We start from the raw sequence: 27,263 nt of genomic DNA, 5'->3' as shown, positions 1-27,263 counted from the left end.
CTCATGTGCCACCGTGGGAGAAGGCAAGGCCAGGTTCTTTGGCTACGTCGGTTACTGGGAGGCGAGGAAGGGGGGAGGACGAAGGGGAAGGTGCCTGTGCAAGCAATCAACGCGAGAAACTGAATTCACCCCCTCCCCCCGCTCGAATCGCACCGGCCTCTAGGATCCGCGAGGTTGCCGAGGGCGGCCCGGCCATGCGCGAGACCACCGTCGGGGATGGCTCGCGCTTGCTGCCACCGTTGGGGAGGGTTCATGTTTGCGGCAGCGGGGCGGGGCACTCAGGGCTGAGAGGGCCGGCGGTGGGCGCTCATGGCAGCAGCACGGGCTCAGAGGGCCGGTGGTGGAGCATGGCGCTCGCGACGGTGGGGTAGGGCGGCGCCCGTGCTGCTAGCATCAAGGAAGCCGCTCGTTGTCGGCAGTGGTTGGTGGAGCAGGCATGGCACCAGAGGCTGAAGACGACACTGAGGGAGGTGACGGGAACGGACCTGCGCCTGGCCAAGCCTCGTTCTAGAAAAATGGCCGCATGTGGCGTTCTTCCGGAGCCAGGCCCCGACCGTATGGATGGCTTTCTTAAGCCAAGCTAGACTCCATCTACACCCAACCAAATATGTCTATCTTGGCTCTAGAGAACCAGGCTAGGGATTAGGCACCTAACCAAACACACCCTATGTGGACGTGTCCATGCTGTCCATTAAGTTGACAACGACCAACGTGAAAGCAGTCTAAGTCTATTTGAATGTTGCCGGCCAAGTCACGGATGTTAGTTTGGGAGTTTGAGAAGTTGCACGGCAGTTGCCACCGATGTTCAGTGAGTCTGCACATGTTCTCATAGTAATGTCCTCTAAAGAAGATAGTTGGTTGCAAAGTTAAACTTGTACTACCTCTGTTCCCAAAAGGATACAACTATGGATTACGTGCCAGTTAGAGTACTTTATATTTAACTAAGTTTCTAGTAAATAGTATTCACATTTATGACTTTAAATTAATTTATTATGAAAATATATTTCGTAATTTATCTCAGGCCCGTTTGGATTCTTGGAATTGAATTCATTTTAATAATTATAATTTAGATACATAGTAATTAAGCTCATATAATTGTATATGGATTATATTTGTATAGTATTGTTGGCTATACTAGAGATGTACTTATATGTTACATTTCTACTGTAGGGGAGTAAGTTAAAGAGTGTGCTATAAGTCGCAAAATAAAAACATAGGATCAATTTTTATCTCCCACCCTATAAATTTAAGATAGGCTTATATGTGAACTTTGGGAAGTGGTGGAATGTTAAATTTCAAGCTAAATAGCCTAATTTATTAAGTAGATTTCAATTCCTCCAAAAAGGATCAAACCCCCTAATGGTATTTATTTGACATTATAAATATTTATATTTTTTTATCTATAATTAGTCAAACTTGATATACTAAAACATGATATGTTCTAGAATTGCATTCTTTTAGGGACTGAGAGATTACATAATACATGTTGTTAATCTCCAACCAATTTTATTTGGAATTTCCGATTCATGTCTTGACAGTTAAACGAGACAATGGTACGTAGAAAACATTGTTTGTTGTTTGCACGATGAGTTGCGCGCTGACTAAAGCTGCAGTCTGCAATAGTTTGTTTTGGCTTGCATCATCCGTTTCATATTTATCCTACTTTCAAAGTTTATGAGATCATAAGATTCAAATTAATAATTCTAAACAAGGAATAAAAACGTAGATCATGACTTTAGAAAAATATAAAACTAGTGTCATATTTTTCTAAGGTATAAAAGCAAACTTTTTATGAATTTTTGAAGATTAGATCAGATTGTTAATATTTTAAATATATATATACTTTTCAAAAAATATTTGAACAATGTTTTGAAAAAAATAATTTCTAAAAGTTTTCTAGATAAAATATAAATATCACGAATGTCTGTTTTATATTTGCTAGGTAGGATGGATGGCGTGAAGCTATGTCCGTCAAAACTATTTAAAGTAAATCGGACCAATTCATGAGACTAAACTTTAGTCTCTGTCACGTCGAGTATTTGATACTAATTACAAGTATTAAATATAGACTAATTACAAAACTAATTGCATAAATGAAGACTATTTGCGAGAAGAATCTATTAAGCCTAATTAGTTCATGATTAACGAATGTGATGCTACGGTAAACATATGTTAATCATGAATTAATTAGATTTAATAAATTTGTCTAACGAATTAGTCACGGCTTATGCAATTTATTTTATAATTAGCTCGTGTTTAAGTCTTTCTAATTGACATCTAAACCTTCAATGTGACCGGGACTCGCTTCGTTGAAAAACCAGACTGAAAAGTATTGTTCGCTAATTTGTTGTGAGAGAAAAACATTATACCATGGCTGATAATCCGTGCTGATAAGTTCAAGCGAAAGGCTAGTTTAGTCCCGCTATCAACACACTCAACTCAGGCTTTCGTATGGCTGAGGAGGACATGACATTTTTGTCTTGTGATGAATGCAGGTCTGTTGAGTTATCGTGCCCAAAGGAAAGCAGAAATTATCATTAAAAAAGGTAAAATTGACTGGCGGACATCCAAAGTGATGGTCGTTTACGAGCGACACCCATTTTCGAGCTCTTTATCAAAAGGCACTCTGGTTCGTTGAAATTTGGCTATAGGACACCGCGCCCTAGTGTCAACTAGTTTTGGAGAGAGAAATTTTTATTTTGGACATCTGGTGCCCTTGAGTCACAGTTGGGTTCGACCCCAACCTAGTCTGGTTGGACCAGATAATAACCGGCCTGGATGTTTGTAGCACTGAAGCCATGTGAAAGTGCAATCAAGCCCTAAATGTGGGTTTTATTGATAATGACCACGAAATTAGAGAACTAATGAGATTTATCGAGATGACAAGCAGGGAATCTATATTCGAGGATGTTACACGAAATGGAGGAGCCCCCAATTATAAATGTTGATGGCTTTAAATTCAAAGGATGTTTAAATTCTTTTATATTTTGAATTTGAGTATAAGAAAAGCTGTACTATAAAGGGGGACACAATGCTTAAGCTAACATGTGCTACCAAGTGCTCAATCTTATATAAACATCCTCAGTTACTCAGCCAAGACAGTCAACACTTCACTCTTACCCTTCGTATCTTGCCTGGTGCGGCACTACCGCACCTGAAGAGAGGCACTACCGCAGTGCGACACTGCCACAACTTAAGTGGCCGTTGGGGCTGGGGAGGTACTTATACCTTCATCTTCCTCCCCAACGTCTCTTCTTCTTCCTCCCACTCATTCAGCTCATCCAAGAACAGAAGAGTGCCCTTCTCTCTCTCCTCTATTGGTGACCTTGAGCTCCCAAGCATTCTACCATGATTTCCCATCAATCCTTAAGAGAAAAAGGTCACAAACTTAATTAGAGAGCAGATCATTTGATTCCCTAACTCAAAAGAGTTTTGCTCCTAGCTGGCTAGAGCGTCGTCCATGGAGCTTGCCAACTTGTGTGGCAGCCCTGGGAGGTTTGTAACCACCTCTTAAAGCTAGTAAACTCACCTCTCATCTCAAGAGTTGAGTCTCTTGACTTGAGAGCGAGGAAGGGTTGCAAAGCCCTAAGCCTTAGTGGCTAACCTCAATAACATGGACGTAGGCAAGCCTTGGTGATGAGCTAAACCATAGGTTAAATTATCGTGTCACCTTGTGCTTGATTTACATCATTTGCATTTCATATTGTGTTGAGGTGATTTCTAGGGTTTGTGGTCGATCTACTTGTGTGTTGTGTTCCTACCACTTATAGCTCTCGATCTGTCAATCTCAAACCTGTAGAAAGCTAAGAAATTTCTCTGATTCAAGTTTACATTCACTGATTTTGAACTATGACTCGAAGTTGTCTGTAGGTGCGGCAGTCCACGAGGTCAGAGTGGTAGTGCCACAGGTTGAATTTGATGAAAGTTTAAGTGTTTGTTTTGACAGTCCTATTCACCCCTTAGGCTAACCAGAGATCCTACAAGTGGTATCAGAGCGGGTTACCTCGTGTGCGCTTCACCGCGTGAGGTATGAAGCCTAAAGGAGGAACTAGTGGTGTGAAGCTGTTGTATGTCAACACCAACAACAGTGAGTTGAGCGCATCAATAGCAAGCAACACCACGCTACCACATCTTGAGGCTACCGATGCCGAAAGAGCTCACAATGACAATGCGAGAAGAAGAAAGGAAGAAAGAAAGCTCAAAAGAGAAGTAAGAGAGAAGGAGAAGGAACAACAGCGGTTAGAAGACAAGAAGCAAAGAAAAGAAGAAAGAAATCTCATAAGAGAGGCAAGAAGAAGGAGAGAAGCTAGGAAGAAGAAGAAAGAAGAAAAGAAAGCAACAAATGCATCATCAAGTGACATATCAAGTAGTTTCAAAGATGGAGATGATGATGAGTCCTACCAAGTGTCGGAGGGGGACAAGAAGGAGAAGAGAGGAAAGGGCAAAGCCAACAACAACAAATATGCCGATGTATCCTTTAACTACTCTTTTATACCTACGACTAACCATGATCGGAGGTCTTTCATCAATTTACCCACGAGCAAGCTACTCCATTTTAATGGGACTAACTTTGGCAAGTGGAAGCACTTGATGAGAGCTTATCTTATAGGTCTTCACCCTGACATTTAGGAGATTGTTTGCAATGGATTTGAGCTACCGGTTGATCTCAAGAACCCAACACTAGAGGAAATGAGAATCATTCACCTCAATGGGCATGCCATAAGTGTGTTGCTTAGTGCTTTGGATGGTGATGAGTACAATAGAGTAATTGGGGTTTATGTTGCCAAGCAAATATGGGACACTTTGCACCTAGCACATGAAGGGGTTGACAAAGTGAGAAAGGCAAAAATTGATTTGTTGATGTCAAAGCTCAACCGCTTTGTAATCTTGGATGGAGAGGGACCACAAGAGATGGTTGATAGGTTGATGACAATGGTGGGCAAGATTAGAGGCTATGGTTGTGATGAGTTAGATGATCATAAAGTTGTCAAGATTATGTTGGAGGCTTATTCACCTAGAAATGAGACCGTAATGACTCTAATTAGAGACAAGAAGAAGTTTGACTACTTCATACCAAATGATGTACTTGGGAGGATCTTGACCTTTGACATGCAAAGATAAGAAGCAAATAAGAGGAAGAAGCTTGGTGAATTGCAAGCAAAGCTAGAAGGCATCAAAATGAAGGATGTAGCTCTCAAGGCCAACAAATCAAGTAAGCAAGACTCTACAAGCAAGTCCAAGATCAACAAGCAAGCTTCAACTAGCAAGCCCAAAGCAAGCAAGCAAGTCCAAAAAAAGAGTAGAAACCACATCGTCTTCAAGTGAAAGTGAAAATGATGATGATCAATATGAGAAGGTTGATGATGTTGCTCTCTTTATGAGGAGGTTTCACAAAGGGCTAAAGAAGCAAGGCAACAAGGTAGTGAAGAGAAACTTTGCAAACAAGAAAAAGAGGACATGCTACAATTGTGGTAGCACCGATCACTTCATTGCCAAGTGTCCATATAAGATCAAAGACAACAAATACAAGAAGGACAAGAAAGAGGAGAAGGCTGACCATAGAAAGAGCAAGAAGTATATGGGAGAGGCTCATATTGGGCATGAATGGGACTCAACTAGAGAGAGCACAAGTGAGGAGGATGAGAAGGTTGCAACCATTACTATTCACAAGTCATCCCGTACACCAAGGCTCTTCAACAACATGTCCGACAATGACTACTACTCCCCTCACATTTGTCTCATGGCAAAGCATGAGAAGGTAAAATCCAAATCGAAGGCTAAATCTCCTCCACCTCCTAGTGATATCTCTAGTAATGATATTAGTGATAGCTCTAGTGATGATGAATCTAGTGATGAAGAAATTAATCAAATAATTAAAAATTTAGATGGAAAGACCAAATTATTCATCACTAAGCTAATAGAGGATTTAGAGAGTGTCCAAGCCAAGCTAGAATCTAGAGAAGAGACTCTTATCCAACAAGAGGATCTCTACATTGTTAGCAAAGAAGCTCTTGCAATAGAGAGGAGTGAGGTGAAATCCTTGCGCAAGGCTTTGGCCAAAGAACAAGAGGATCATGCTATTACAAAGAAAGCAAATAAAGCTCTCAAGAAAAAGTATTGTGATTTGGATGACAAGCACAAAGAACTTGAGATGCAATATGGCATTCTTTAGGATAGCAACTCATATCTCCCTAAGGCAAGGGAAACATCTACTCCCTCCACTAGTCAAGGTTGTGGAAAATGTTTTAATCTTGATTTGAATGCCTATTCTACTCACCTTGCAAACATGAAGGCTATAAGAAAGGAAATTGCTAGGCTTAATGAAATCGTTGAAAAGGTGGGTAGGTGAGACCCAATCTAATGACAAGAAAAATGATGAATAAAAAAGGCCACAATTCAAACAAGGAAGGCATTCCTCAATCAAGCATGGGCTTAGACTCACAAAAGGAGCCAAGACAAATGGAAGAATGATAGTGAATGGCTATGAGTGTGTGTAGTTTGAGAGAAAAGGGCAAAATTGGTATAGATCAGCCTGCACAGACCGCGATAGTGCAGCGTCCCTGAGCGGCAGTGCCACAGTGAAGGGCGGTAGTGCTGCGCCCCACAAAAATGGGAAGGCTACCAATTCTGTTCCTGATCAAACTAAGCCCAAGAAGAAGGTGGTCCAGCAGAAACAGGTTTTCCAAAAGCCTTTGGAATTAATGTGGGGCAACAAGAACAAGTATGCCTATCAACCAAAGATCTATGTACCTCGACAAAGCTTGACATCATGCTTTGTTTTGAAGAGCAATAGTAGTGAAAAAGTGGTTGCCAAATATATTGGAAAGGAAACCAACATATATAGGAATACTTCAATTTGGGTTCCTAAGTTTCTTGTGACTAACATGCAAGGCCCCAAATCAAATTGGGGACCTAAATCTAGCAACTAAATTTGTTTTGTAGGCATACTCCTCTGGTGGATCAAGTTGGGTGCTTGATAGCGGATGTACAAATTACATGACCAGAGAAAGGAGTATGTTCTCATCATATTCCTTGATAACACACTCAAATAAAAATATTGTCTTTGGAGACAATTCAAAGGGGGATGTGATTGGTCTCGGTAAAGTTGCTATAACCCTTGAGCATTCAATTACAAATGTATTACATATTGATTCGTTAAGTTATAACTTGTTGTTCGTTTCTCAATTGTGTGAGATGGGCTACAATTGTCTCTTTACGGATAAGGGTGTGGAAGTTTTTAGAAGGGAGAATTCCTCTATTGTCTTTATGGGTCGATTAAAGAACAAGTTTTACTTAGTTGATTTCAACAAAAGTAAAGCTAAGCTTGAGACTTATTTAGTGGCAAAATCAAGCATGAGTTGGCTTTGGCATCGCCGACTAGCTCATGTTGAGATGAGAAACTTGACCAAACTTCTAAAAGATGAACACATCATTGGACTAACAAATGTTCACTTTGAGAAAGATAGGAGTTGTAGCGCTTGTCAAGTCAGAAAGCAAGTTGGGATACCTCACTCACCATAGAGCATCATGACCACCAAGCAACCATTGGAGCTAATACATATGGATCTCTTTGGACTGGTCACCTACCTAAGTATCGAGGGTAACAAATATGGTCTTATTTAATTTTTATGACTATTCCCATTTTACTTGGTATTTTTCTTGCATGACAAGTGCCAAGTTTAAGAGAAGGTGAAGATATTTGTTAGAAGAGCTCAAAAGGAGTTCGGTCTTCCCATCAAGAAAGTGAGAAGCGACAATGGGACCGAATTCAAGAATACTCTAGTTGAGGAATTTCTTGATGAAGAGGGCATCAAGCATGAGTTTTCAACTCCATACACCCCTCAATAAAATGGTGTAGTAGAGAGGAAGAATCATACACTCATTGACATGGCGAGGACAATGCTAGATGAGTACAAGACGCCATACATCTTTTGGTGTGAGGCCGTCAATACCACTTGCCATGCCATCAACCGCCTCTACCTACACAAGAAGTTGAAGAAAACTTCATATGAGCTTCTAACCGGTAACAAGCCTAAGGTGTCTTACTTTAGAGTGTTTGGGTGCAAGTGTTTCATACTTAACAAGAAACCCAAAACCTCTAAGTTTGCACCTAAAGTTGATGAAGGTGTTCTTCTTGGTTATGGATCAAATGAGCATGCCTATCGTATCTTCAACAAAACCTCTAGGAGAGTTGAGATTATGGTAGACATGACATTTGATAAATCTAATAGCTCTTAAGTGGAGCAAGTTGATTCAAGTGTTGTAGAAAAGAAGGATCCACCATGTGAAGCAATCAAGTAATTGGCCATTGGTGATTTTAGACCACAAGAAGATGAAGTCACTAAAGTGGAGGTTCCTCAAGTTGCTGCTGCACCTATTTCCACTGACGTACTTGATGCTAAACAGCAGTAGACACCTGCTGCAACACCTGCATGCGGTAGTGCCGCACCTACACAGTCAGCAGCAACTGATTTGACTCTAGCTCATGGACAAGACCTACAACCCATATTTGAGCAAGAAAATGATGAAGGTCCAGAAGATCAACAAGAGGCCTTTGAGCATCCAAGGTTAAGGCAAATAATACAACAGGATCATCTCATTGACAACATCCTTGGGAGTCTTTGAAAGGGGGTAATAACTCATTCATATTTAGCAAATTTTTGCCAATATTACTCGTTTGTTTCCTCTTTGGAACCTCTTAAGGTAGAACAAGCACTTGGAGACCCGGATTGGGTGATGGTCTTGCAAGAAGAGCTCAACAACTTCAAAAGAAATCAAGTGTAGACCTTGGTGGAATGACCTAATACCAATGTCATTGGCACCAAGTGGGTCTTCCGCAACAAGCAAAATAAGAATAGAGTGGTGACAAGGAACAAAGCAAGATTGGTTGCTCAAGGTTTCACTCAAGTAGAGGGCTTGGACTTTGAAGAAACATATGCACTAGTGGCAAGGCTTGAAGTAATCTGAATGCTTCTAGCCTATGTCGCTCATCACAACTTCAAGCTATGTCAAATAGATGTGAAGAGTGCATTTCTCAATGGCCATATTCAAGAACTTGTCTATATTGAGCAACCACCGGGCTTTGAAGATCACAAGTTTTCCAACCATGTCTACAAACTCTAAAAGACGCTCTATGGGCTTAAGCAAGCACCAAGAGCATGGTATGAATGCCTTAAGGAATTCTTGCTTAAACAAGGCTTTAAAATAGGCAAAGCTGATCCTACCCATTTCACTCACAAAGTCAACAAAGATATATTTGTGTGCCAAATATATGTCGATGACATAATATTTGGTAGTACTAATTATTCTTTTTGTGAGGAATTTAGTAGGATCATGACAAAGAGATTTGAGATGTCCATGATGGGTGAATTAAAGTTCTTCCTTGGATTTCAAATCAAGCAAATGAAGGATGGAACTTTCATTAGCCAAACGAAGTACACCCATGATATGCTCAAGAAGTTTGACATGGTGAATGCGAAGCCTATCAAAACTCCCATGCCTACCAATGGACATCTAGATCTCAATGATGAAGGGAAAATCATGGATACTAAGGTATATCGCTCCATGATTGGCTCTCTACTTTATTTATACGCATCTAGGCCCGATATTATGCTTAGTGTGTACATGTGTGCTAGATTTCAAGCTAACCTAAAAGAGTGCCACTTAGTGGCTGTTAAGAGAATCTTGAGATATTTAGTACACACTCCTAACCTTGGCTTGTGGTATCCTAAGGGCTCTAAGTTTGATCTACTTGGGTATTCGAATTTAAATTATGCCAGTTGCAAAGTAGATCAAAAAAGCACCTCAGGGATATGTCAATTCCTTGGATGGTCTATAGTGTCTTGGAGTTCTAAGAAGCAAAATTGTATAGCCCTTTCCACTGCCGAAGCCGAGTATGTTGCAGCCGGTGCATGTTGTGCTCAACTACTTTGGATGAGACAAACCCTTCAAGATTTTGGATGTTACTTCACCAAAATTCCACTCTTGTGTGACAATGAAAGTGTTATAAAGCTCACTAATAATCCCGTAAGCCACTCAAAAACTAAGCACATAGACATCCAACATCATTTCTTGAGAAACCACGAAACCAAAGGAGATATCGAAATTCGCCATGTGAGCACCGAAAAGCAACTAGCCGATATCTTCACTAAGCCTCTCGACGAGTCAAGGTTTTGTGCTTTGCGTAGTGAGCTAAATATACTTGATTCTCGTAACGTGGTTTGAACTATAGCACACCTTGATTGATGAGCTAGCATGGATAGGAGAAATGAATTGGAAAGGTTTAAATATTGCGCTTCAAAATGATTTATCATAAGAAACAAGTGCATTATGGTCATTGTTTGTATTGATTAATTGCTGCTGATCATAGTGTGCTTGAGATATGTGTCCATATCCTATATGTATATAGCTATTTAGTTAGTAGCTAAATCTTGCTATTCTGGGGAGTGCATCTATGCCGCGCCTGCCTTGCGGTAGTGCCGCGTGTGACAAGCGGCAGTGTCGCACTTTGAATTCCAATCGGAATTTGGCCCACAACAGCCTGTTACTGCGGGGGGCCATTCTTTACTCCTCTTACCAACTGGCTCACGGTCACTCTCTCTCTCCTTCATTCTACCCGATGCTGACGCCTCTCTCTCATGTGTCTCACGCGTTCACGTCGCCGTGCCATCACCGTCCCTCTAGGCCGCACTTCGGCGGTGCCGCGCCGGTTGCTGGCACTCTCCCTAGTCGCCAGCAGCTGTTGAAGCTCGTGAATGGAACCATTCTCTCCCTTTCCTCCCCAATCCATGAAAACCAAGGTGAAACCCTAACCTTGTTGATCTATGCTATGGAGTTCTTTTGATAATAGATATAGGTTTTTGGTAACATCATGATTGGTTTAGAAGTGAATGTGATGGATGAATTGAATCATAACAATGATTCATGGATGGAGTGTTTCCAATCCGTGCGGCAGTGTCACGACTAAAACTACATTCCATGCAGATTTGATCAAGCATTCCATAAATGACTCTCTAAAATGATTGGATTCATTCACCATATTCATTACTAATTTAAACATGATGTTATCTTACCTATCTTTTGTATGACTCCATATTCTTGATAGAACTATACTTGTTGAGATTGTATAGTGGGCTGGGAGTTAAATTATGAAGTAAGTTCAGTAGACAAGAAGATGCAAAATGCAGTCTTGGTGAAACAGCCGGTGCGGTAGTGCCGCTCCTAGGCGTGGTAGTGCCGCATGTCTAGGGGCAGTACCACATCAGCTATTTCTCTTGCTTGCATGTTGACTCTTCTTGAGTATTTAACTTGCTTTATAGGGTAACTTCTACTCTTCATTTGTATAGTTTCTCATTTTGGTTTATGTTTTTGCGTAGATGGCCTCCGGAGATGAACATGACCGGAGGGGAAAGAGGAAGATGACCGAGCCTCATGACAAGCAAATGCCTCATCATGGTCATGGCAGAACCACAGGGGGTAGCAGCAGTGCAGTAGGCAGAGGGGATGCTAGTGATAGGGGAGAAGGGATCAATTGATCCAGGAGGAGAACTTGGAGAGGGCTGGCCGCACCATTCCTCCAGGTGCTTGTCCAAATACTCCACCTCACCTTGAGAAGTTTGACAGAGGTTACATCAAAGAGTATTTTGAGGAAGTGATCATGAGGCATCCTGTTGACACACGTGCTCATCCCGTGCTCAACTATGCAGGAAAGCTAAAGATGGTGGAAGAAGCACATAAGAACAATCCTTATGAGCAGCCAAAGGATTTGGGAGTAGACTATTGGTTTTGAAATGAGTTTCATTCCAACTTTTATGCCTCAGTGATTTTCAACTCCAAAAAGTCAAAGATTGTCAAGATACAATACATTGACTGGGAGGAGATGAAGGAGAAGAATGAGCCTGAGTTCAACAAAGTGATCAAGGCTTGTGAGCTGTTTGGCCTCACTGATATCATGAGCTTCTGGAACAATTGGAATGAGGAAGTGCTAGCCCAGTTTCATGCCACCTTCTTCTATGACATCTACACTAATGGGATTCACTGGATGACTGAGGGACGTCATTATAGGATTGACTTTGTGACTTTTAGCAGGATCCTTGGTTTTGGAGAGGAGGAGCAGGGCTTCACTTATATTCATAATGAGGCTAGAACTGAGATCTGTGATATTGCATATATGTGGATTGACAGAAGAAGTGCAGATGGTAAGGTCAGTGGCTTGAAGAGCTACTACTACATTCTGAACAATCTTAATGGCTATGTGGGGAATGTGCTTGCTAGGTTTGCTCCTGGAGGTGATAGGTTCAATGTCCCTCGCTTCATGTGGCATGAGCTAAGGAATGCCATGGAGAATGCGAGAAAGGGGATGCCCTATGCCCTCTATCTCATGTTCATGATTGAGAGGGTCACTAGTTACAAGTTTGATAAAGATGGTCTCCACACCGTCTACAAGATTGAGAAGACCCAAGCCTCAGGTGCTAGCAGGGCAGTGAGACACTCTCCATCAGTTGAGGACGTGCCTGAATCCTCTCGCTCTAGGCCCCATAAGGAAAAGAAGATGGAGAAGTTTGGGAGATGGATTAAGGCTATTTTCACTACTTGCACCTATGCAGCGAGGACCGTATATAAGGATCGGTTGGAAAACCGTGAAGCCAACCGAGAGGCTAGAGAGCGTGCAGGGCTGCCACCTCTTTCTCTAGTACAGTCACCATCGAGGTTTGACAACCTCCCTAGCCCTTCTAACACAGATTCAGAGGCTGAAGATGAGGAGGAGTAGGAGCAGCCAGAGCTTGACCCTCACACGAGGTTGATGTAGGGTTATGAGGATGCTACGCTAGCTGAAAAACAAAAATTTCGACCTCATAAACCAGGATCTACCATAGTTATAGATCACGGGATTACCACTAGACGCGTAGGTGCAGCGGAAGCGACTCGATGTAGTCAAACGTGTCATAGCAGTGCTGTGCAGTTGCAAGGTCGTCCATACATCCATCCCCTTCATGCGGTTCGTCCTTGTGCTCCAGATGCAGCACCTCCGAGGTATCCACACGTACAGGGAGGAAGCATTGTGCCTTCGGACTGCTAGGTCCATGAGGAGCAGCAGGCCCGGGCATAGGATGGGCGGCGGTGGTTGCCAAAAGGCGTGGATTACTTAGCCCTGTTGCTCACCCCACATATTTATAGGCGTCCTTAATGAGCTCCTGAGTTGGAGGCCCATTAGTAACCCTAAGCCTTGTCTAACTTGAATCCAATCCGATTTAGGCTTCTAGCCCCTTAAGCGTGCGACCCTATGGGTTCACGTACACATAGACATGGCCCGAGTACTCCTACTTGGCCATTAGTTGATAGTAGTCTCTAGCAAGGCATGTCAACTCCTATGTGTACGCAAAGATCATATCAGACGAACCACCATAAAACCACATACTTGTTATTCCCTTGCCACACGATATTTGGTTCAACTCATAGGTTAACACTTAACCCAAGCACGGCCATGCATTTCTTGATCTAATCATTAGAGTGATCCAGTGATATCTCTCTCATATATAGAGAGGGGCAAATTCCATCTTGATTGTCTATGTCTCATAGCATGTTTCTCGATGAACCCGAAAACCACCTTTATAACTACCCTATTATGGAGTAGCGTTTGATAGTCCCTGAGTAGGCCATTTCACATCTTGAATACATACAACAATCTCAGGTCTAAGAACATAACATACATGACGTGAATAGAGATAATAACATCTCACGTTGGGTTAGTCTAGCCCCATGTCATACATGTGCCCACATTATTGTTTGACATCTCCATGTCTATGACTTGTGAAACATAGTCATCAACTAATAATGTGCTGATCCATTATTCATGTGTGTCCTCACATGAACTCTGACCAGGGACAACATTAGAATAAACATACAAGTAAAAGAGTTTCACAAATAATTCACATAATTGCTAATCGATATAGGTTATCTTTAATGGAAATTCAATGAACTCATAATATATCATGGATACAAGGTAATATAATCATTTCTATGATTATCTCTAGGGCATACTCCCAATAATCTCTCACTTGCACTAGAGTTAATCTTGAAGATATCTAATACCCATAGCTCTCATGTGCGCCTCATGCTTAGGCTGTGAAAGAGCCTTTGTCAAAGGATCTGCAACATTCAAATCTGTGTGTATCTTGCACATCTTGATCTCATCTCATCTAACAAACTCTCGAATGAGGTGAAATTTCCGCAGTACATGTTTGTTCTTTTGGTGATTCCTTGGCTCCTTAGCCTGCGCAATTGCCCCATTGTTGTCACAATGTAGATTCAATGGGCTGGACGCATTCAGAAACACACCAAGTTCAATGAGGAACCTCCTCATCCAAACACCTTCCTTCGTAGGTCCAGAAGCTGTTATGTACTCAGCCTCTGCTGTAGAATCGGTCACCGTCTCCTGCTTGGAACTTTTCCAACTTACAGCACCACCATTTATTGTGAACACAAAACTTGATTGAGAATGTGAATCATCCATGTCAGTTTAGAAGCTATCATCAGTGTAACCATTTACAACAAGCTCCTCCTCACCTCCATAGATTAGGAACACATCTTTAGTCCTTCTCAAGTACTTAAGAATGTTTTTAACAAGTGTCCAGTGACTCTCTCCTGGATCAGCTTGGTACTTGCTCGCAACACTTAGAGCATATGAGACATCTGGGCGAGTACATATCATGGTGTACATGATGGAACCAACTGTCGAGGCATATGGAACCTTACTCATGCACTTCCGCTCATCAGCTGTCGAAGGACACTGTTTATCGCTAAAGCGCATACCATGTGACATAGGCAAGAACCCTTTCTTGGACTGTTCCATGTTGAATCGTTTCAATACCTTGTCAATGTACGTATCTTGGTTTAATCCTATAAGCCTCTTCGACCTATCTCTATAGATCTTGATGCCCAAAATGTATGTTGCTTCTCCTAAATCCTTCATAGAAAAATTATTATTCAGTGAAGTCTTTACGGATTGCAACATAGGAATGTCATTCCCAATCAATAATATGTCATCCACATACAAGATCAGAAATACAACAGCGCTCCCACTTTCCTTCTTGTAAACACAAGGTTCTCCTTCATTCTGATGGAAGCCAAACCCTTTGACCACTTCATCAAAACGAATGTTCCAACTTCGAGATGCTTGCTTTAACCCATAAATGGATTTCTGAAGCTTGCAATTTTTTCTAGCATTGTTAGGATCAACAAAACCTTCAGGCTATATCATATACACGTCCTCATCCAAATTTCCATTTAGAAAGGTTGTTTTAACATCCATTTGCCATATCTCATAATCGAAATAAGCAGTTATTGCTAGAATGATCCAGATAGATTTAAGCATCGCTACCGACGAGAAAGTCTAGTCGTAGTCAATTCCTTGAACTTGCCAAAAACCCTTTGCAACAAGTCAAGCTTTATAGATGTGAACGTTTCCATCCATATCCTTTTTCTTTTTATAGATCCATTTGCACTCTATGGGTCTAACCCCATCAGGCGGGTCAACCAAGTTCCAAACTTGATTGTTTCCCATGGAATCTATCTCGGATCTCATGGCACTTTGCCATTTCTCAGAATCTAGGTCCATCATTGCTTCCGCATAAGTCACAGGTTCGTCATCGTCTAACAATAACAAATCCCCACGTAACTCATGGATTCTTGCTGACCTTCGTGGTTGTGGCGGTGTTTCTATTGCCACGGGTATCTCAACTTGTTCTACTACATTAGCATCACTCGTAGAGTCCTTCCCAACTGGCTCATCTTGAACTTCTTCAAGATACACCTTCTGTCCACTTTTCTCTCTTTTGAGAAACTCTTTCTCTAAGAAAATACCGTTCCGAGCAACAAACACTTTGCCCTCTGATCGGTTGTAGAAGTAATACCCTAAAGTTTCCTTCGGATATCCCACGAAAAAACATTTGTCTGATTTGGGTGTTAGTTTATCTATCATAAGTCATTTAACATAAACTTCACAACCCCAAATTTTTAGAAAAGACAAACTAGGACTCTTACCAGTCCACATCTCATGTGGTGTCTTAACTACTGACTTAGATGGTACCCTATTCAATATGAAAGCGGCTGTTTCTAGAGCGTATCCCCAAAATGATAACGGTAGGTCTGACTAGCTCATCATAGACCGAACCATGTCCAACAAAGTCCGATTACATCGCTCGGACACGCCATTTCTCTGAGGCGTTCTAGCTGGCGTAAGCTGTGGAACAATTCCGCAACTCTTTAGATGATTGCTAAACTCGTGGCTCAAATGTTCGCCTCCACGATCAGATCGCAAAGCCTTAATTTTCTTTCCACGTTGATTCTCTACTTCACTCTGAAACTCCTTGAACTTTTCAAATGTCTTAGACTTATGTTTCATTAAGTAGACATATCCATATCTACTAAAATCATCAGTGAAGGTTATGAAGTATTGGAATCCGCCTCTTCCTGTCGTACTCATTGGTCCGCACACATCAGTAGGTATGAGTTCCAGCAAGTCTGCCGCCCTCTCAGGAAAACCTGTGAAAGGCGTCTTGGTCATCTTGCCCAGCAGGCAAGCCTCACATGTCTCGTATGATTCAAAATCAAACGAAGTTAAAAGCCCATCAGAATGGAGCCTCTTCATGCGATTCTCACTTATATGACCTAAATGACAATGCCACATATAGGTAGGACTTAACTCATTAAGCTGAGGCCTTTTAGCACTTATATTATAGACAGGACCATCTTCAAGATTTAAAATAAATAACCCTTCACAATGGATGCAGAAGCCACAAACATGTCATTTTTAGAGATCACACAACCATTGTCTTTACTCGCAAATGAATAACCATCCTTCATCAAACATGAAGGTGACACAATGTTTCAACTGAAACTAGGAACAAAATAATAATTATTCAACTCCATAACAAATCCTGACGGGAGGTGTAGTTGCATCGTCCCGACGTTCAACGCAGCAACTCTTGCATTATTGCCCACGCGGAAATCAACTTCTCCCTTTTCCACGCTTCTACTTCTTATCATTCCCTGCATCATATTGCAAATATGAGCAACCGATCTGGTATCAAATATCCAAGAATTAATATAAGAATTATCAAGGAAAATGTCCGTAACATAAACAACAAGTGTATAAGTTGCGGGAGTACCTTTACTACCGCGATCCTTTATGGATTCCAGGTATAGCTTGCAGTTACTCTTCCAGTGACCTTTCCCATGACAATGAAAGCACTCAGCATCAGCAGTTGGTCCAGCCTTGGGCACAGGTGGGTTTGGCTTAGAGATCTCATCTTTAGCCCTGCCCTTTTTCTTCTTCCAAGAATTGCCCTTCTTCTTAAACTTAGGCTTGTTTTGGACCGCCATCACATGGCTACTGCCAGCACCTTTCTTGATGTCAGCCTCTGCTGTTTTAAGCATGCCACATAATTCATTCAAGCCCTTCTCCGCCCCATGCATATGGTAGTTCGCGACAAAATTTCCATAGCTGGGCGGAAGAGACGCGAGAATAAAATCAGTAGCTAATTCAGGGCCAATTGGGAAGCCCAGCTTCTCCAACCTCTGAGTGTAACCAACCATTTTGATCACATGTGGCCCAATTGTTGTGCCCTCTGCTAGCTTGGTTTCAGCAAAAGCCTTTGAGACATTGAACCTTTCAGTCCTGGCTTGAGTCTGGAACATATCATTGAGCGTCACGATCATATCGTGAGCTGCATGGTTATTGTCAAACTGCAACTGCAGATCTGGTTCCATACAAGCAAGCATAAGGCAACTCACTTCAAGATCAGCATCACATGCTTTCTTGTAAGCATTTTTCTCTGTAGCAGGTGCATTATCAGTAGGCTCATCTGGTAATGGGGTATCTAGAATTTCTTCCTTTTTCTCAGCCCTGAGAAAAATTCTCAGGTTGCGGATCTGCATAGTTTGTTCCATTCAACTTATCTTTCTCAAAAATTGAACGCAAAGTAAATGGTTGATTGCTAGGCGCCATTTATCTACAACAAAAGTAATGCAAAATACTAAGACAATGTATCCAAGATAGAGTAAACAATATTAAACCTTTAATATAATCTACTCCCACTAAAATCAATATCTCTCTATTGAAACTTAATGATTCAAGACCCACAACTAACAAGTCTACTAGTGAGCTTTAGCATCACCGCTAGAAGACATGGTAGATTGGTAAGCAACTCTTTGCTAATCATATCACATATGACTCTTGTTGTTGGGTAGCATCTCTATGCTTTGGTGCCCAACTACTCATGCTCCAAGGTCCCTAAATGTTAGGATGACCTTGTCCAAGTAACCAACCCTTCTGCTGTAAGTATTCGATACAAACCTGTCTAGTCAAGGAAAACCAGTGGCACCCTAATTTCATAGACCCACCACCGATTGTACAAGATACATGACAGTGCAAGGTTTGGAAAAGCATTTTAACTTAAACATTGCCGAGGGATCGTTCTACTTCACCATCGCATGTAGACAAAAACATTATCGCACGTGAAAGTAGAACATAGTAGGAACGACATTAACACATATATGACATGGTATAGCCCAATGTTCCTTTGGGAATCTCCATATCCATCGAACTGTTCCTCATGATGATCTCCATCTCCATGATCCTTGTATGCCATCCTTCAGTGATGAGTCCACCAAGACTAGTTATCACTAACGCAAGGCAGTGAAGAAGATTACATAGTCGTGGATAGGATCATCACAGTTTGGCACGCGGGCCATTACATCAATTTGACAATATCTTAGTGGCTCCAGCCATATCGTCATACTCACGACATGCAAGTCATGAATTAATTACATACATGCATCACATACACATAAAGGCTATACCAGTCACAAATTCCTGCAAAACAGAGTTAACCGATTCCGACGTCTAATCTTAAAACGCCGAAAACACCATCTTCCCGGCCATTTTTTGCAAATCTAATTTCAGCAAAACCGCCAAAGTTATGCAAAAGTTATGGCTGTTTTACCGAACAACACTTTTTCTTGCACCCCGACGCCCGGCAGTAGATCCAATCTATCACCGTTGCGCACCACATGCGCTCGGCACTTGACCTAGGTTCGATTCAATCAATCTGATTGATCTCCATCTTGCCATGACTGGATTTACATGTATCACTTAACTCAGATGGTGGAATTCCGACCGGTACGAGTAGATCGTTACAAGACCAACACGGTAAAATCATGAACCATGATCAGAGACTCATCTACAACCGCGCATATCTCCATACGCACTCATCCAAACCTATAACAACGCAGTAACGGCTCTGATACCACTGTAGGGTTATGAGGATGCTACGCTAGCCGAAAAACAAAAATTTCGACCTCATAAACTAGGATCTACTGTAGTTATAGATCACGGGATTACCACTAGACGCACAGGTGCAGTGGAAGCGACTCGATGTAGTCGAACACGTCGTAGCAGTGCCGTGCAGTTGCAAGGTCATCCGTCCGTCCGTCCCCTTCATGCGGTTCGTCCTTGTGCTCCAGATGCAGCACCTCCGAGGTATCCACACGTACAGGGAGGAAGCATTGTGCCTTCGGACTGCTAGGTCCATGAGGAGCAGCAGGCCCGGGCATAGGATGGGCGGCGGTGGTTGCCAAAAGGCGTGGATTACTTAGCCCTGTTGCTCACCCCACATATTTATAGGCGTCCTTAATGAGCTCCTGAGTTGGAGGCCCATTAGTAACCCTAAGCCTTGTCTAACTTGAATCCAATCTGATTTAGGCTTCTAGCCCCTTAAGCGTGCGACCCTATGGGTTCACGTACACATAGACATGGCCCGAGTACTCCTACTCGGCCATTAGTTGATAGCAGTCTCTAGCAAGGCATGTCAACTCCTATGTGTACGCAAAGATCATATCAGACGAACCACCATAAAACCACATACTTGTTATTCCCTTGCCACACGATATTTGGTTCAACTCATAGGTTAACACTTAACCCAAGCACGGCCATGCATTTCTTGATCTAATCATTAGAGTGATCCAGTGATATCTCTCTCATATATAGAGAGGGGCAAATTCCATCTTGATTGTCTATGTCTCATAGCATGTTTTCTAACAAACCCGAAAACCACCTTTATAACTACCCTATTACGGAGTAGCGTTTGATAGTCCCTGAGTAGGTCGTTTCACATCTTGAATACATACAACAATCTCAGGTCTAAGGACATAACATACATGACGTGAATAGAGATAATAACATCTCACGTTGGGTCAGTCCAGCCCCATGTCATACATGTGCCCACATTATTGTTTGACATCTCCATGTCTATGACTTGTGAAACATAGTCATCAACTAATAATGTGCTGATCCATTATTCATGTGTGTCCTCACACGAACTCTGACCAGGGACAACATTAGAATAACCATACAAGTAAAAGAGTTTCACAAACAATTCACATAATTGCTAATCGATATAGGTTATCTTTAATGGAAATTCAGTGAACTCATAATATATCATGGATACAAGGCAATATAATCATCTCTATGATTATCTCTAGGGCATACTCCCAACAGTTGAGCTCCACCTTGTAGTCCATGAGGAGAAGCACCAGGCATGAGCGTCATACTTCTTCCACCCATCGTCGAGGGAGGGCGGTGGTGTCCTCTTCCTCCTCCGACGACGATGAAGATGGTGGTGGTGAGGAGGATGTTGCTGGTGGGGATGATACCGATTGAGACACCATCCAAGAAGATGAGGAGTGAGTGTTGGTCTTTCTTCTTTTCTTTTTTGGTGCTTTATGCCAAAGTGTGAGAAATTAGAGAGGGGCCAACAACTTTTTGATGCCATGGAGAGGAGGTTGCGGTAGCTGGAGCTTCATATTCTTATCCGTTTAGAGTAGACTTCGTTAGGTTGAGAGTTTGAGAGACAATTTAAAACTCTATTTATGTAATAATACTACCTAAGTACTTTATATGTGTAGGATATGGTCAGGAATTAATTTATGTTGTAGCTAGTGATAAAATTGTGCTAGAATGTATATCTTTATATGTGTTACATGCTATGTGTTACACGCTGTGTGGTGCATGTTCTTATTTATGCTATTACAGCAAGTGCGGCAGTGTCGCACCCTAGAGGGACAGTGCCGCACCCAGCTGTTACAGAAAAACTTGTTGTGCATGAACTGTCATTCGCATCACATCTACATACCTGACACAGTATGCAGCACCCCCACAGGAGCATGGATGTAGGGGGAGTCTCATCACTTTCACTAAAATATGAATCTTGGCTTCTTATGTTAATTTGAGAATTTAATTCTCTACTCACACATTTAGGGGAGGCTCTACACCTATGGCTCAAAAATCTTAGTATTCATTTTATATCTTTTGTAAACTCTAATTGGGTTCCATCACCAAAAAGGAGAGATTAAAAGTGCAATCAAGCCATAATTGTGGATTTTGGGGCTAATGACCACACAATTAGAGAACTAATGAGATTTATCGAGATGACAAGCAGGGAATCTATATTCGAGAATGTTATATGAAACGGAGGAGCCCCCAATTACAAATGTTGATGGCTTTAAACTCAAAATAAGTTTAAATTCTTTTATATTTTGAATTTGAGTATAAGAAAAGCCGTACTATAAAAGGGGACACAATGCTTAAGCTAACATGTGCTACCAAGTGCTCAATCTTACACATACATCCTCAGTTACTCAGCCAAGACACCCAACACTTTACTCTTACTCTTGCTGTCTTGTCTAATACGGCACTACCGCACCTGGAGAGAGGCACTGCCACGACTTAAGTGACCGTTGAGGCTGGAGAGGTACTTATACCTTTCTCCTTCCTTCCCAACGTCTCTTCTTCTCCATCTCACTCATTCAGCTCGTCTAAGAACAGAAGAGTGTCCTTCTCTCTCCAACTATGCAGTGTTTTTTATAAAGCGTGTTTGAACCCAGATCGACTATATCATTTCCTCCTCTGTCGGTGACCACGACCTAGAGATCCACCATGCGTGCTTGCCCTCTAAGCAGAAGCAGACGATGGCTGGGAGCGTGAGGATATCTAGGCCGGCGGCCGAAAGAGGAGCAGAAACCGTCGCGAATGATGGATGCAGAGACAGCCTTGAAGGTGAAGCCGCAACCGGACAACCCACAGGCGAAGACGAAGGTCACATCCATGCACGCGTCAACTCACCTTGCGTGGCCCCGATCTTTTTGGGCGCCAAGGCACCCGGAGCAACCAGTCCAGCAGGTGCCGCAGCAGGCGTCGCGCCAATCCGTCGGTGGCACGGGTTCTTCTTTGCCTCCGGCGGCCATCATTGAGCGAGGCTGCTGCCTGCTGCTTTACAACGAAGATACGTGAGGGATGAGACGCATGGATGAAATGAATGCTCCCCCTGCACGCCGGCCCAAGACGACGCAACGCATCGAACAATATGCAGAAAAGGGGGAAAAGGAACGATATGCAGGAACGGGTAGTAGATGTGAATGTGACAACGCCTGAGCAGCCACAACCCACAAATTGAGAGTGGAATAGTATAAGTTCTACTAGCAGCTCGCTTTTGAGTGTAACGACCATGACTTTGGCTTTGTTTTGCCATTCAAATAAAGCGGGAAAACCTATACATTCGTCTTAAAAAAGGGTGAAACGACGGTGAGTAACCAATCCGTCTCATGGCCTAATTGCTTGTCTGAATTCCGAGGTGGCAGCATCGTATCACAAGCCGACGCCGATGTCGCATGGTTGATGGTTGAGAACTGAATTGAATTCCTTTGCATCCTTTACTCCTACTTAGTATAGCGCCAGTGCTAAGAGCAAGTTTAATAAGCTTGTCTTTATAGCCAAGCCATGTCATCTAGAGACAAGCTTAAAAGTCTACTGGTACAATAGTTTATCTCTTCGTACTGCAAAACATATATTTTTTAATAGTATATGGGTCTCACCACCGCCTCCTATCCTCCTCTCTTCCTGATTTGCGCTCACTATCTACGTCCTGTTCGCTTGGCTTATAAGCCGTACTTTTTCAACCAACGAACAATATTTTTCTTTCACAACAAATCAATCAACAGTACTTTCAGCCATGGCTTATCAGCCAAGCGAACAAAGCACTGGTTGGGAAGAGGCGCGAGGTCAGGTAGTGGCGGCCCCCACATAGCATAGGGAAATGTGCTAGCGCCCGGCAACCGCGCATCCTCTTTTTTCCTTTCTCTCGCTTTCACCCAATATTTATATTTGCCGACATGGCTTGGCTATAAGTTAAGTTAAGGTGCATTATTGAAACAATACTTACAGTTGAGTGTTAGTATTGTCTCATTGTCTGAATTCCTATTTACCTGCCACCTGCCACTAGCCATAACATGCAGCTTCCAGAGCCTTTGCCTGTCACCGTCATGGCTGTTGGTGGTGACTGTGCGATATGGAGTGTTACTCTGTCATGGAGGCACCCTGACGTTATCCGATATAAACAAGGCCTTCTTCACAGCGCAGGAGTTAATTTTTTACCACAAAGCCTGCACTGAATACGGAATTTGCTGTGATCCAAAGGAAGCTCTCAGCCATCTTGGACGCGGTTGGTCTCTGCACAGGCTGTCAAGCTTAGCTAATGTACGCGACAATATTAACTGTTGGTGATGGTGTTTACGTACATACAAAGGTACAAGCTTGATTCCTGGTCCTCAATTTCTGCTTCCTTTATTTATCTTGATTGACCTGAGGTGAATTTCAGCGTTCTGATGATGCAACCGTGAGCGTTCTGTTAAGCTGACGTGGCACCATCCACGCTGCATGACGCGAGCCCGGGTGGTGTGGTCCTATAAATACTCTCTCCCCACTTCCCCCGCACCACCTGCACACTGCATTCCTCGAACACATTAAACAAAGAGAAGAGAGAACCCCAGCGGCCAGCGGCCTGCGTCCTCCTTCCCCTGCCTCCAGGCCCCAGATCTCAGATCCGAGTAGCTCCGACCCTTCTCCAATGGCGGTCAAGGTCTACGTCGTGTAAGTATCCGCCCCGCCCTCCCGCTTACTGAATCGCCCCCATTGCATGCCCTAGCTACTTGTATGTTTTTTTGCCGTCGAGAACTCTAAACAAAGCCGCCGATGCCTTCGTAAGTTCAGATCGATCAAACCGCATGAGCGATGGACTTAGTTGTTTCGAATCGATCGGAGTACTCCCGTATTCAATGAACCTAGGCAGTTGGGGGAGGGTTTAGGATACTGAATAATTTGGGTTCAGTTTTTGGCTGTCAATGTCTCGATCACGTTCACGGGGGTTGGTTACTTGGTTAGGCCTTGATGGGGGCATGCCCCCCAAAAAGTGGAAACGACGTATCCTGCGCCAACACCGGTCATCGGCTCTTAGCTAGCTTTACTCGAAATCTTTTCCTTGTGCCGTGGAAACGCTGGTAGATTTGCGTCCTGATGATATTGGCAGTGTCGCGACTGTTCTTGCAATGATTTGCAGTCATGTTGCACTACGCCTTTAAAGAAAGGAATGTACTGGTGGCTCATATAATCAATAAGTAATAGCCTAATAGGTGGGACTCTGATATAATCAGTAATAATAGCCTAATAGGTGGGACGCACGCCGATTGATTAGGTTACTGCTATCAAGGACGGCTGCCTTTGAGAAACATTTCATTTAGTCATGTATGACATCTTCACCAACTCCCTGTTCCCACCTGCTGCTGAGAGCAAAAGGACATTTTATTTAGCAATGCGATTTTTGTTTCTCTCCTGCTATGCTAGTAGTACAGCTGGACACCTTTTTTTAAAACAAAATAACTGAACATTTAAAATAAGGAATCGACATGTGTATTAGGCAAAGTGAACCACTGAACCACATGTCCAAATAACTGAACTCAAGGTTAATCTATCACTTTCTTAACAGCTTAAATGTGTTTACGGATCTTTATAATACTTAGTTTCTATCGGTTGTTTTAGATGGAATCCTAGCATAAATGAGAAACCTACTCCTATTAAGCTAGTTTCTCGTTTGTTGAAAAGATCAAATTGCATCAATCATTATATATGTACCCTCCTTTTCCTGTTAATTTAATTTTTTGTGATTTAGTCTCCGGCTGTACATGCAAACTTCTAGAATGCGTCACCTCAACGATGCATTACTTTTCTCTTGTGGGCAATTATGAAATCCACGGATGCCCTTTTCTGTTGATATGGATTTTCCACTACAACAGTACAAGCCCACTCTTTCTGCTGATGGGCATATGCATGTTTGGTTCCTCTTGTCGCTTCCCACTTTCACGTCAACACATGGACCCTTTCTTGATGCACAATTCTGCATCTCTTGCTTATTTGTTTCGTAAAAAAGTAATTCCCAAATATCATGACATGCGGTCCATTTGGCTTCTGAAGACTTGAGTACGTACAATTCACCATGGAACATACATAATTTCAATTTTGAGTAACAACTCACAGAATGTCGCTTCTGAGCAGCAAAATATTCAAATAGTTGACTGTTTCATTGTTTAATACTGTACTTGGTGCAACCATCATGTTGTTATTGGTAAGCCACGGTGTAGCTTTCAATCCACATCACATCTCTTTAGTTGAAGTCACATCTATATGACAGGTTAAAAGGATAAACAACCGCTCTAATATCTTTTGGTACAAGTAATAATAATCCACCCATGTCTTAGTTTTGCTGCCTGAATGAGATTGTCCAACTACCCAAAAAGTAAGAGCATCTAGAAACCTTTGATTAAAAGATGGGGAACACTTGTTTCTTTCCAGCACATCTTTACACCGAAATACATAATTGACACTTATAATCTGCTGTCAATATTTTTGCCTCCATCGGTGCCCTGCTTAAGTCTATTCATAATTGTTTCCTGATGATTACGAATTGTGTATTTACTGAAAGTGAGATACTGACCTGTACTAGATCGTTTTAGTTCTCGGGCATCAGTAAAAACACTCCCATTTTCTCAACTCAATAGGTTTTACTCCACCTACGGGCATGTTGCCAAGCTTGCTGAGGAGATCAAGAAAGGCGCCGCATCAGTTGAAGGCGTGGAGGTCAAAATATGGCAGGTCAGTGTCAGCAACGATGCAATCTTCGGGTTTGATCGATGCATGCTTGGCAGGAACTAGAAGCAATGTTTTAATGAGTCTGAAATCATAAAATTTCGTTAATTTCACATGCATGCTTATGAATCAAAGGTCCCAGAAATTCTATCCGAGGAGGTGCTCGGCAAGATGGGTGCGGCACCCAAGACGGACGCGCCGATCATCACGCCGCAGGAGCTCGCGGAGGCCGACGGCATCCTCTTCGGGTTTCCCACGCGGTTCGGCATGATGGCGTCACAGATGAAGGCCTTCTTCGACGCCACCGGCGGGCTGTGGCGGGAGCAGAGCCTGGCCGGCAAGCCCGCCGGCCTCTTCTTCAGCACCGGCACCCAGGGCGGCGGCCAGGAGACCACGCCGTGAGTCGTCGTCGTCGTTGACCAGACCTCTCCTCTTCTTCTTACACATGACACACATCCCCATTGCTTGGTCAGGCTGACGGCAGTGACGCAGCTGACGCACCACGGGATGGTGTTCGTGCCGGTGGGGTACACGTTCGGCGCCAAAATATTCGACATGGAGAGCGTGCACGGCGGCAGCCCGTACGGCGCGGGCACGTTCGCCGGGGACGGGTCGCGGTGGCCGACGGAAGTGGAGCTAGAGCACGCCTTCCACCAGGGCAAGTACTTCGCCGGCATCGCCAAGAAGCTCAAGGGCGGCTCCGCCTGATCGCTCGCACCGCCATCCCGGACGATCGATCGCCATGGCCTTGCCATACTCGCACATATACCTACCTATACACCTATACATACATAATTACACATACACTACGACGGGTGATATGATACATCATACATTCGACTTTGTCGCGGTGGTTTCGGTTGTATTGCTTGTGTGAAATTTGGTACTCGGATTGTGCATTTGCCCATATATTAAGGTCACTTGTCATGTGTCCGGTGCCCCTGTATTTCTCTCGCAGTCTTCGCTTGCTACTGAACGGAAAAATGTCTTCATCGTTTAGGCCCACTTACCAGGGCCTTTTGGAAGTCCGCCGCTGGAATGGTTACTTGGGCCGTGCCGCGAAAAGGACACCGGAAGGATTGCATGGTCACGTGCAAAGGGGCCACCAGCAACTTGAGAAAAGCACTGATACGGATAGATAGGTTTGGTGTCAGCAGTGCTCACTCCCAGGAGCCTTTCTCTCAGGAGTCAGGAGGAGGAGATGGGAGAGTTCCAAAAAGAAAAAAGAGGA

At 43.0% G+C, this 27,263-nt stretch overlaps 2 protein-coding genes across 2 annotated transcripts; one reads left to right on the top strand and one right to left on the bottom strand.

Moving 5' to 3' along the window:
* Positions 1-16,887: 16,887 nt before the first annotated feature.
* Positions 16,888-17,823, bottom strand: LOC136515950 (uncharacterized). The gene has a single exon (XM_066509392.1). The coding sequence runs from the start codon at positions 17,779-17,781 to the stop codon at positions 16,888-16,890; it is 894 nt and encodes a 297-aa protein (XP_066365489.1). The 5' UTR covers positions 17,782-17,823.
* A 6,003-nt stretch (positions 17,824-23,826) lies between these two features.
* LOC136517539 (NAD(P)H dehydrogenase (quinone) FQR1-like) lies at positions 23,827-26,961 on the top strand. Its single transcript, XM_066511131.1, has 4 exons — positions 23,827-23,983; positions 25,945-26,038; positions 26,168-26,430; positions 26,506-26,961. Exons 1-4 carry the CDS (start codon positions 23,961-23,963, stop codon positions 26,738-26,740), a joined length of 615 nt encoding a protein of 204 aa, XP_066367228.1. The 5' UTR covers positions 23,827-23,960; the 3' UTR covers positions 26,741-26,961.
* Positions 26,962-27,263: the final 302 nt, after the last annotated feature.

Source organism: Miscanthus floridulus, chromosome 17 (genome assembly GCF_019320115.1).
Source record: "Miscanthus floridulus cultivar M001 chromosome 17, ASM1932011v1, whole genome shotgun sequence".
Classification (NCBI taxonomy): Eukaryota; Viridiplantae; Streptophyta; class Magnoliopsida; order Poales; family Poaceae; genus Miscanthus; species Miscanthus floridulus.
Note: the sequence above shows the minus strand (reverse complement) of the source record. Positions and strands in the feature narration are given on the sequence as shown.

Bases quoted from the DNA above. Each gene is read 5' to 3' on its own strand.
- LOC136515950 (XM_066509392.1), bottom strand. From the start codon at position 17,781: ATGCTTGCTTGTATGGAACCAGATCTGCAGTTGCAGTTTGACAATAAC.
- LOC136517539 (XM_066511131.1), top strand. From the start codon at position 23,961: ATGGCGGTCAAGGTCTACGTCGT. The intron at 26,039-26,167 runs GTCAGTGTCAGC...TATGAATCAAAG, and splicing joins TGGAGGTCAAAATATGGCAG to GTCCCAGAAATTCTATCCGA. The intron at 26,431-26,505 runs GTGAGTCGTCGT...TTGCTTGGTCAG, and splicing joins GGCGGCCAGGAGACCACGCC to GCTGACGGCAGTGACGCAGC.